General features: G+C 54.8%; 1 protein-coding gene across 1 annotated transcript in view; it reads left to right on the top strand.

Moving 5' to 3' along the window:
* Nucleotides 1-8,381: 8,381 nt before the first annotated feature.
* The window catches only part of LOC125357455 (T cell activation RhoGTPase activating protein), a 50,674-nt gene continuing 47,535 nt past the window's right edge, over nucleotides 8,382-11,520 (top strand). Inside the window, 1 exon segment of the mRNA XM_048354382.1 lies at nucleotides 8,382-8,483. Coding sequence (XP_048210339.1) covers nucleotides 8,412-8,483 — 72 coding nt within the window. The 5' untranslated portion in view covers nucleotides 8,382-8,411.

The following is an 11,520-nucleotide window of genomic DNA, read 5'->3' as shown; positions in this document are numbered from 1 at the left end:
TCTGTCTTAGAGTAAAGCAACAGAGAGGAAAAGGGGAAAGCAAGGAGAGGGGAATGGAGGGGAGCACTGAGAGGGGTAGGAGGAGGCTTAAAGGGGGTTGGGAGGGGTGGGTAGACCTGCAGGGTACCTGCCCTCTACCTGGAGTGTGGTTACCTCTGACACCACTGCAGAGATAGCCACCCAACCAAGCCGGGCTTCCAGAACTCCTCTTTATTTAAAAAAAAATATATTATTTACAACCTCAAACAAAACTCCCTATCTGCTACAGTGGCTGCAGGCCATAATAAATACATCACCAGCAATTTCAGCTCTTCAACTGCCAGGATGCTTGTGCCAAATTTAATCAGAAAAGCCCAGGTTGCAACCCACTCGGCTACGAATGTATAAATGTTTTCCCTTTAACCATATAATTGGGTTAATATGGGGAGCTCCCACGGAACTATCAACAGGCGTCTGAAGTTGAAAAGGGATTAAATAAATCATCCTCAGATTGGGGACCTAAATTCATCACATACTTTCCATTCTACTGTGGCATTTGCACTAATAAATGCCAGAGAGAGAGAGAGAGAGAGAGAGAGAGAGAGAGAGAGAGAGAGAGAGAGAGAGAGAGAGGGAGATGGAGAGACAGAGACAGACACAGAGACAGAGAGACAGCGGAGGGAGCCGGTGGCCTCTCGGTAGCAAGGCCGCATTTTCTGTAGCCCCCTGCCCCTCTAGCTCCTTGTACCCTCCAGGCCACACTTCCAACCTCGCGTGACCTCTGTCCCATCGTCCACCGATGGTAGGATGGGAGGACTTTCGGGAGCACCAAAGGCCTGTGTCTGTAGCCATTTGGGGGAGGGAGTCAGGCCCAGTATGGAATACCAGTCCTGCCCACAGTCTAGCTGTGCACTGCTTCTCCGAGAGCCAAGTTCCATGCAGAGGTGCGCCTCGCCCCCTGCCCCACCCCTGGGGGAGGGCACGCGTTCGCTTCGGGGGCCCTGCACTGAAGTCCAGGCCGGCTGTGAAGACTGCCGTAGTCCATGCTCTCCCCGCCCCCCCCCCCCGCCCCCAGCTCATCCCCACGGCCGGACCTGGAGGCGGAGGAGTCGCGTGGGTGGGCGTTTGAAGGTGACTCGAAGGTGACTCGCGAGGAGAGGTCACTGGAGTCCTCATCGATAAGAACCGTGTCCTTGCGAGAGGATGACAAGTCCAGAGCTCTGTGTTCTCCAGGACGCGAAGACACAACGCGGTCGTCTGCCAGCCAGGACGGGAGCCACGGGGAGCAGACAGACAGACGGCTCTCGAGCTCTGACGGGAGCCAGGCTGGAAGCCGCGGTGGAGGCCATGCCGTCTCCACCGCCCCTGGGCTTCGCCTTGCTCTGCGGCTGCTGGAGCTCGGGGAACACCGGCTGGGAAGGGCGTTGGGAGCTGCTGGACTACCACGGCCCCTCGGGGCCCCCGGCCCTTCCCTGCTCTGGCTTTCGTTTCCTTCCTAAAACCCAGGCTCCAGGAGACGTCGCCTAGGAAGGTAGACTCAAGAGGACAGCATACACGGAGCGCAGGGAACTTGGTCCCAGGCTTACGTCTATTCCCTGGGCCCTTGTTCTCCCCGAAGGTGCCCCCCCTGCAGGTTTCTAAGCCCCCACTTCCCTCCTGGCCCCCAGGAGGAGAGGACTGGAATTTTCCTGCTCCCTGGATGCCCTCACACCTGGGTGTTAGCGAATTCATGCATTCTTCTCTGCACTGTCTGTCTATTGTCAGTTTACCTCAGCAAACTCAATTTTCAAAACCCCAGAGGGGAAGCTCACTTCACCCCAACACTCCCCAATAGTTCATGTTTGCCTGGATTATAACACTTATAACAGGGAACATGTCATTACGAGCTCTTGTTAGGCAAGAATCACATCATACCCTTCACATTATTAAGAAAGTGCATGAACAGCATGAGATATACTTGAACTTGAAGCAGCTTGTTGGATTACTTCATTTTTACTGTAATAACGCATAAAATACACAATTACAAAAATAAGGTGTAAACCACTTCGGCTCGCAGCCCTTAGGTAAAGCAATAGAGCCCCCCCCCCCCAATGTCTGTAGCTACCCCAGGTCAATTGCTGTCAAAAACATTATAATGGTGTAGTGGGGGATTAAGACATTTTTGGAAGAGAGAGAGACCACATTCACTTAACTTTTATTACAGCATGTTATTATAATAATTCTATTTTACTAGTACTTAGTGTTGCTAATCTCCTACTTTCACAGATGTACGTATGTGCGTACGCACATACGTATGTATGGGTCGGTTGTGCGGCTTGAACTCTGGGCCCTGGGTGCCGTCCCTGAGCTCTTCAGCTCAAGGCTAGGGCTCTACCACTTTGAGCCTCAGTGCCACTTCTGGTTTTCTGGTGGTTAATTAGAGATGAGCATCTCACAGACTTTCCTGCCCGGGCTGGCTTTGAACCACGATCCTCAGATCTCAGCCTCCTGAGGAGCTAGGATTACAGGTGTGAGGCAGTGGCGCCCGGCTTACATTCACGACTTTACAAATTCAGCCCTATCACAGATGTGTTTAGACAGGTCAAAACATAATACATGAGGTCCCTGATATTGGACAGGTCCTCTTGGAGGCAGAGGATCATGAACCACCAAAGAACATTTCAAGCATAATGGCAACCATAAAGTCCTGGAATTCTGCTGGCAAACTACCGTGAGAGAGAACAGCACGTTTCTGAAACCACAGTGCCCCTATCAGCAAAGGTATATAATACCAGGACGGGCTCTTGGTACTGGCACACTTACACCACAGTGTGCCATGCTCAGTTTCCAAACGAACTTTTAATCCTGTAGAGAATCCAGCGGCTTCCTAAAATGTGTCACGATGCCCTGGCTAGAGACCTTCGGGGATTCTCTCAGCATTCACTCGCCATTCTACCGCCTTCTAGCTACCACTAGGAGCCTCGGAGATCCCCATCGCAGTGCAGACGTCAACCACCAGAGGGAAGTAGAGACCCACCTCGGGAGAGAGGACCAGGGTCTCCATCTGGTCCCGGCACCCTTAATTCTTTTCTCCCTGGATCCTGAGATAAAACTGTTGGAGCCATGACCCTGGTGGACACCCAATGGATAGAAACCCATTCTTTCACTTAGTTAAATGAGGGTAGTTAAATGAGGGTTCCCTCTTTTATTCTCGTTAGTTTGTGCATTCATTTAACAGACGTTGGGTGCCTATTTGTATGCAAGAAATCACTGGTGTCCTAGCCCCTCCGCCCAAACCTCCCCTCGCCTCCTCTGTGTGCACAGACACAGACACATCTCCACGTAGGTCCTTCCCGGATGCAGCGAGCCTGACCTTCGTGGTGCTCTAGGTAGCACGAGAGGAGAAGGGAAGAGACGGACCAAAGTCAGTGCTGTCTCCAGAACTCAGGCCTAAGAAGGCAAACCTGCCCTGAGGAATGACTTTAAACGCTCAAGTTCACTTGTGAAGTTTTCATCCACAGATTAGGTCAGAACGTTTGCCACAATTAAAACTTCTGAACTCTTGGCATTTCCATTCCTTGGTGAACAGGCATCGTTCTTTCAAATATAAAGCAATGATTGCCTACCTACAAAATCCCAGGTGATCTGTTAGGCAAAAAAACTGCAGGAAAATACCACACATTCCCCAGCCCAAAGCGCAGCGCGTGTATGGAGCAGAGAGAAGTGTTTTCACACACAAGCATACTGCAGCCACATGTCTTCATGCAAGTAAGTGTGTGTACGTGTATGTGTGTGTGTGCATGCATGTGTGAAACATGTCTGTTTTCCAGACACTACATATTTCATGAAAAAAAAAGATTAAAGAAAGCTAGGAAGATTCTTCTCTTGAGGTTCCAATAAGAAAGCACCCTAAAACAAACAAGAGACCAGAGCACCACGCAAAATAAATCTGGCGGGAGGGAGCCGGGCAGGATGGAGAGGAAGGAAAGGCCAAGGCCGCTTGCTGGCTCAACCTGTCACATCTTTATTTAGCATTTAGGGGAAGGGGCAAAAGTCACGCTCATCAGATAGCAAAGGGTCATAAAAATAAGAGGGAAATCGCAAGGGGTGCCAAGGAGCGGCTGCTCTAAACACCAGAGAAGAAAGAGGTCACGAGTCATTTCTGGGGACAGCCGGTGGCTTTGAGGCTCCGACAGAAACGCAGTCTAGGGACCGGATGGAGTCAGCCTGCCAGGGCGGCCATGCCAATCACCTGAGACCCCGGGGCCACACCTGCAGAAACCGCTCTCAGCCCGGAGGCCAAGGTCAGACATCAGCCTCCGCACACACCTCTGTCCTGGTCCCTTTGCAGGGAACACCAGTCACACTGCATGAGGGCACACCGTGTGTGCGGCCCACGCACCAAGGACCCTGCTGGAGTCTGGACGGGGTCTTCCCTCAGGGGCCTTGCGTGGGATCCTGGGTCCCCAGTTTAGCCATGTTTAGAACTGGTGGGACCTTTAAGAAGGGGTGCCTAGTAAAAGGTTCTCAGGTCATCGGGAGCAAAGGATTAATTAAGGTCTTGGTCTCAGCCTCGGCAGACATGTATGGGGCGGGCGGGGGGGGGGCGGTGTGCGGGAGGAGGAGGAAGAAGAGGAAGAGAAGGAGAGGAAGGAGAGGGAAAGAAGGGGAGAAGGAAGAGAAGGAGGAAAAATAATAATCCTAAATACTACATGTCGTGTTTAGCCTAATTCTAAATACTATAAAAGCACACGCAGTCATAGTCACCGTAGTGACCACAGAATTTTTTATAGTAGTAAAAGATTAAAACCACCTAATTTCTTAAAATTAGGGGGGCATATTGAATAAAAAGTCTTCCAGAAGAGTATCAGGAAAGAAGCCCGGCATGGTAGGTATGCCTCCAGAACTCAGGCAGTGGTGTCAAACCAGGCACAGCGGTACAAGCCTGAAGCTCTAGGGAGTTGGAAGATGAAGGTAAGGACTCGTGCATCAAGGCCAGCCAGGCCTCACTGTGTATAAAACTCCATCTCAGCCAAAGGCTAGTGCAGTGGGGCACATCTGTCATGACAAAGGGAAGCACAAGTACGAGGATTACAGGCCGGGCTGCCCTCCGCATAAAGCAAAGACCCTACCTCCAAAATAGCTAACACGCCAGGCAGGCACCAGGGGCTCACATCGGTAACCCTGACTACTCAGGAGGCCGAGATCTGAGGCTCGAAGCCAGCCTCGGCAGGAAAGTCCATGAGACTCACCTCCAATTAACCACTCAAAAAGCAGGCATGGCGGGCTGGGGATATGGCCTAGTGGCAAGAGTGCCTGCCTCGGATACACGAGGCCCTAGGTTCGATTCCCCAGCACCACATATACAGAAAATGGCCAGAAGCGGCGCTGTGGCTCAAGCGGCAGAGTGCTAGCCTTGAGCGAGAAGAAGCCAGGGACAGTGCTCAGGCCCTGAGTCCAAGGCCCAGGACTGGCAAAAAAAAAAAAAAAAAAGCAGACATGGCGCTGTGGCTCAAAGTGGTAGAATGCTAGCCTTGAGAGAAAGAGCTCGGGGACAGTGCCCAGACCCTGAGCTTAAGCCCCATGACTGACCAAAGTAATTATACTAATAACTAACACAAAAATGGGGCTGGCAGAGTTGCTCAGGTGGGAGAACACCTGCTTAGCAAAACGCAAAGGCCTGAGGTCAAACCCCAGAACCAACCCTCTGGGAAAAAGAGAGAAAAGAATCATAACAAAAGGATCATAACAAAAACTTCTTCTTTTTCTTACAGTTGCATGTTTTTATAATACTATAAATGCACAATATAATCTACTTAAATGTAATAAATCATAGAGTGCATTATACTTTTTCATTATATAACTATCTGCCTATTTTCTCCATTGGAGCAGTGTCTACACAATGGTGATATCTAAGATTAAGTTTAGCTTAAAATAGACATAGCCTGACACATAGCAGATTACTCCTTCAGGATGGATGGGCGGAGCTGGAAAACCTCCAGGAATATAACGTGGACTTGCTTGTGTGTGCCGTCGTGTCTTGGGGAGGAGGCTGAAAAGAGATTCCGTGGCCGCGTTGTAAATGGCGCGTGGCCATCTCCGGCAAACGCCGGCCTCGGGGCTGCTGGTTCCTCTGTCCGTCCCCAGAGGGGTTTTCCCTTTCTTTTTTCTTTTTGACGATTTTCGCGTAATTTATCAATTCCCCGATATAATCACATTAACAGACTACAGCTGTTCTCAATCACCACCAGGATATTCCCTTCTATAGAACTATTGACCACGTGCCCGGTTATAAAATTCCTTAAAGAATTCCGAATGGTCTGCGCGGCGACTTACAGCAACCTGTCCTCGGGGCTCCCCTGGGGACCCCACTTCCCAGAATGTCAGTTCCCCAGGGACTCACGAAACACAACCGGAAACCACCTGGACCCCCGGGGCGGGGTGCCCGACAGGCAGGACCCGACACCCCATCTTTCTGCTCTGTGGACCAGCTTCCCACACCTCCTTCTTGCAGACTGGCTTTCTCCTACACCCCAGAAACACACGGAGGGGGTGGGTAAAGGGTCCCCAACTTTCCCCTCTCACAATCTCCAAGCCAAGAGATAATCCCTTCTTTTCATTCCCAGTGCAAAATTCCCAGGAGACAACTCTGCCCTGATGTTGGTCTGACGACACCTGCAGCCAGGACCACACACCACCCCTGAACTCACCTGCCACAGCCGGGGGGCAGCACCCAGCGAGACACAGCCACCCCCCAACACCAAGAGGAGGAAGGAGACGACGGGACAGAGTCCACCCCTCTGTCCACACTAGCCACCGTCACTTCCTGTTAGGGAGCAAACGGGTAAAGGCGTCCCCGCAGGTCGTTTCCCAAGTAGACGCTACCTCTCCACACTGAGAAGTGTTGGCTATGCCGCCGGATACTGGGGTGTCACGCCGGGATAGGAACGCAGACTTGAAAGGAACTTAGGCCAGATCCTACTCCTGCAGAAAGGTGTGCTGCGGACAGGAAGCTCCACAAGCGGGCCGTATCCCTAACCGTCCTCGTCCCCGGCGGTGGCTAATTAGACCGAAGGCTGCTTAATTAAAACACGACAGGAATCGGGTGTAACTCGTAACAGGATGTCTTCATTAATTAAAGGACAATCAACCCGGGCCAACCACCTGGCTAACGCAGGAACTTGTCAGGAAGATGTTTTGTTTTTTTTTTTTACTTAGCTGTCACTCTACCACTTGAGCCAGGCTAACCCATAATATATATATATATATATATATATATATATATATATATATCTTATAACAGGATGTGGCTTAACTGAAATAGCTTAGGGTGGCCGCGCCCTTTAAAACGGCAGTGCCCGTGTCCCGTGACCCCTTGATCGAGAAGATTCCAAGCCCCACGGAGTCTGTGCCCACTTTCCTGGGGCCCCTCTGGCCCTGCGCGGAGGTCTCCATGCCTCGGAGGGGAAGTTCAGGGTTGGGAAGAAGGGCTGGCTCAACGCGCCGGCCTGAGAGAGGGCGTGGGCTTTTGGACGTGTCCTGGTGGGTGCCTCCGTACGTGGGAGCCGCGCTCACGAGCTCACGTCTGCACACGGCCATCCGTGGGGAACGTCACTCTGCCGACGGCCACGTCGGGTGGCCAGGGGCCCCTGTCACGCGAGGGCCACGCGGAAACACGCCCCTGGCTTTAGAATGCCAGCGGTGTGCCCGTCGGTAGCAGACCATTTTAACACCAGACTCAGAAGACGTGGTTGGTGGTTTTGTGTGTGTGTGTGTGTGTGTGTGTGTGTGTGTGTGTCTTAGTCTCTATTTAGACAGTAAGCAGCCCCGAGCGGATTGACTTTGTCTAAAGTCCCCGATCGCGAGTGTCCTGTCGGGCCCTGGTTAGAATCACATCCTTCCACGGCCGGCCTCCCCCAGCGCGCTCCGGTTTCCAGAAGAAAGCGCCTCGCTTATTCCACTCCTCTTCCCTTGGGGCTGGGACAGGATCCGAGGTCCCTGACTCCCCCCCAACACCCCCCCCACACACACCGGGGGCTGGGCGGGGATCCGAGGCCCCCCTGGGGCGACAGCCACCTGTGCGGGCTATAAAAAGGGACGGCCGGTGCAGCCGGCCCAGGCGTGCCTTGGTCAGCGTCCAGCTCCGCGGGCCAGGGGGGCTCGGCCGAACCGCCCCGGGCAAGGGCAGCCCTTCGGGCCACACCGGCTGAAAATAGACGGGTCCTTGTGGCTTGGGTTTCCTAAGAATGCAGCAGGTCAGTCCAAGTTTAGGATGAAAGAGGCAGAGAGGAGAAAGAGGGAGGAGGGAGGGGGGAGGAGGAGGCGGCGCGCATGCGTCCAGGGCCTGCGGCCCAGCCCTCTGGTCAGCCCTCGGGCCTAACGGACGGCGCAGGCGCGGCCCGAGCAGGGGAGTCCACGCCGGGCCCTGGGCCAGCCTGGAGAGAGCCACGGCCATGCCGGGTCCCCAGTGTCTGCGGGCACCCCAGGAAGAGAGGGGCCACGGTGACCCCGCTGCCAAGAGCACGGTAAGTGCCGCAGCCCCCCCCCCCCCATCTCTAATGCTATGGACGTGGGGCTCGACAGATCGCCATCCCCGGGGGTCCGAGAGGGGCCCCGGGCGGTTCAGCGCGGTGGTCAGTGGACACGCTGCTGGACTTGGCTCTCGGGGTGGGGGGGATCCGGATGCATCCGTGGGGCTGTGGGGGGAGAGCACGCTGTTGGCGGTGCTCACAGCGCGCGTGGATATGCTTAGGTGTGCCTGAGTGATGGGGTCTCAGACACTAACAGAGACTCTCCAGTGTGTGTGTGCATACACGTGTGTGCCTGTGCACACTAGTGTGTCCTCTGCCCTTGTCTACTTAGATTTTCGTACCTTCCTCGGCGTACTAGGAGTACACCACACAGAATGGAGTTACGAAATATCCCCAAAATGACAGTTAAAGCTTTGTGAGCGGGCTACCTTAGCACGGGCCTGGGGAAGGAGAGGGAGTGGGGAGAAGGAAAACGAGGGAAGGGGTAAGAAAGGGGAAGGAAGGGAGGGAGGGAGGACAGGAGAAAGGAGGGAGGGAGCTCAGCCTGCCAAGCAGGCTGCCGGACGACACCTCTCATCTGCTGGCTCACCAAAGAGTGACGTTCACTTCACTTGAGACCGTTAGTATCTGTGGGTGCTCAATGAACACGCCTTGAACAAAGCGCAACTTCAGGTCGGGAGAAGACTTGTTGGAAAGGAGGCTGCCTGTGTTGTTTAGTGTGAAATTACCCATCTTGAGCAAAGGGGTAGGAGGAAGAAGGGAAGGTTTGACTTTAGAGCACAGGAGCCGAATGTAAGCTGGTCCAGGCCCCGAGTCCATGCAGAAGCCGCTAGAAGACACCCAGCAGCTCTGCAGGACTTGGGTAAGAAGGAAGCCCAGGGTGTGTTGACCCGGAAGGCGGCCGTGGCTCCTCACCGACGTGAAAAGTCACAGAAGCTTCATCTGCATGTCCCACGTTCTATGAGACAAGCTTTGGGTTTTCCTTCCTCTTCTCTTTCCGGTTCTGGAGCTTGTACTCGGGGCTCGGGCGCTGCCCCCGAGCCTCTGTGCCCAGGGCTAGTGCTCCACCGCGAGCCACCGCGCCACTTGGAGCTTTTTTTCTGTGTAACTTATTGGCGATGAGAGTCTCACAGAGTTTCCTGCTTTCCCCCTCGGCCCTGCCCGTGAGCTGCCCGGTTCGTTTCCGCAGTGCCTGTGCTGTGGATGGTAACAGCCATGGAGACCCCAGCAGGCTGGGCGGAGCCCCGGAGCACAGCCAGCCTCCCCGGTGAGCGGAGGGAGCAAGGGGAAAGAATCTTCCAGGGCAGGGCAAGCCAGGGGCACGGAGACCCCCTCCACCCAGATCGCTGCTTCGGGCCAACTCAGAACTCTTGTCTCGTGAGTTCTTTCCTGCTCTGCACTCGTGGGGGGAAGGAAGGGCTGTTCTGGGGACCGCAAGGCCGGACAGGACAGGACTCCCCCGTTCAAGGATGATTCAGGATGAGCTTGCTCCCTCGGTAACGTAGGTGTGCTGTGGCATTTGGAGACCTAGAGGTTAGACTTGGGAGGTTCTAGACGGTTCTGTACACCCATCCCAGACACAGCAATCTGGAAGATTCTTCGTCCTTTGCCCCCTTGGATGTCAAAGAGCCAAGAGCGGAAGCGGTCCCTTGGGCTGGTGGTGGCCGGAAGACAGATTGGGGTGTGGTCCACACAGCCGGCGGGCTGGCTTCCTCGCCCACCGACAGCCACCTGCGTGTTGCTAAGGACGGCAGGCCGGAACACCTCCCTCACACGCCGTCACTTCTAATGACACCGTGGACGCGCGGCAGCACTGGATCTGGGCTGCACCCAGCCCGCGTTTCCGGTTCCTGCTAGGCCCGCACCGCACCACCCAGCCAGTAACCCATACCGGCACTCTGAGGCGGGAATGCACAGCTGTGACCTTGAGCAGAGGTCACGGGAGGAACTAAGGGTCAGTCTAGAATGCTGTCCTGATCCAGCATACTCACCATCACCCCGGGGCTCCATGTCCACCCCGATCCATCCTTCAGGGCGTCCATGCTGCAGTTGTGATGTCTACAGATGTGGAAAAGAGTCGCCCGGTGGTGTCAGGGCTGTCGATGTACCTCACAGCAACCGCATACAACCACAGTGCAAATTCAGACCGGGAACGGCATGCGACCACATTGCAAGCTGGGAACCACAAATAGCAATGCAACCAACCGCAATGCAAGCTCGGGACTGGAAATAGCAATGCAACCAACCGCAATGCAAGCTCGGGACTGGAAATAGCAATGCAACCAACCGCAATGCAAGCTCGGGACTGGAAATAGGGAAGAAGGCTGCTGTGCAGGAGATTATGGGAAATCCCAATTGTGTTCGTCCAAACTCAGAATCAGCCTACTGTGCTTCAGAAAGAACGGAAAGGGGACACAGCCCAGACCAGGAAAAGAAGGGAGACTTTGCCCCAGGGTTTCCGGGGTTTGGGTCTCGGCTAACTTCCCAGCAGTGCTAGGCTCCCGCAGAAGAGCAGCGCCACGCTGGCCTGGGAATGTCACCCCCGGGCCTCGCCGCCAAGTTTCCAGGGCACAGGGGCCTCGCGTGCTTTCCAGAGGCGCCGCCAGCTGGCAGGGCGCGCCCGGTCCTGTGACCGGCTCTTCTGCCTTCCCTGCCCAGCACCCAGCCACAAGAATTGGAATGGGTTCTTATTCTAAGCATGGCGACCACAGGAGAAAGAGACGTGGGAACCGGAAGCCCTGCCCTAAGCCAGGTGGTGTTACAGCCGCACACTTGCCGCATATGCAGTAGGCACACTGCTGACGTGCTGTGCACACTTGTGTGGCTAGTACACAGAGCCCACAGCGGTGCACACAGTCTCCCACGGGGCGGGGTCCTCCACGCGCCCCGAAGGCGCTCCCACACGGCGGAAGGGGCCTCGATGCGGCTGGCACCCCGGCTCGGGGACCGGTCCCTTCTGAGAGCCGCCTTGGCCTGCGCGATTTCCATCTGCATTGCATCCCAGTGTGCCTGCCCCCATTGCGGCTCCTCG

The sequence above is a fragment of the Perognathus longimembris genome, chromosome 9, assembly GCF_023159225.1.
Source record: "Perognathus longimembris pacificus isolate PPM17 chromosome 9, ASM2315922v1, whole genome shotgun sequence".
Classification (NCBI taxonomy): Eukaryota; Metazoa; Chordata; class Mammalia; order Rodentia; family Heteromyidae; genus Perognathus; species Perognathus longimembris.
Note: the sequence above shows the minus strand (reverse complement) of the source record. Positions and strands in the feature narration are given on the sequence as shown.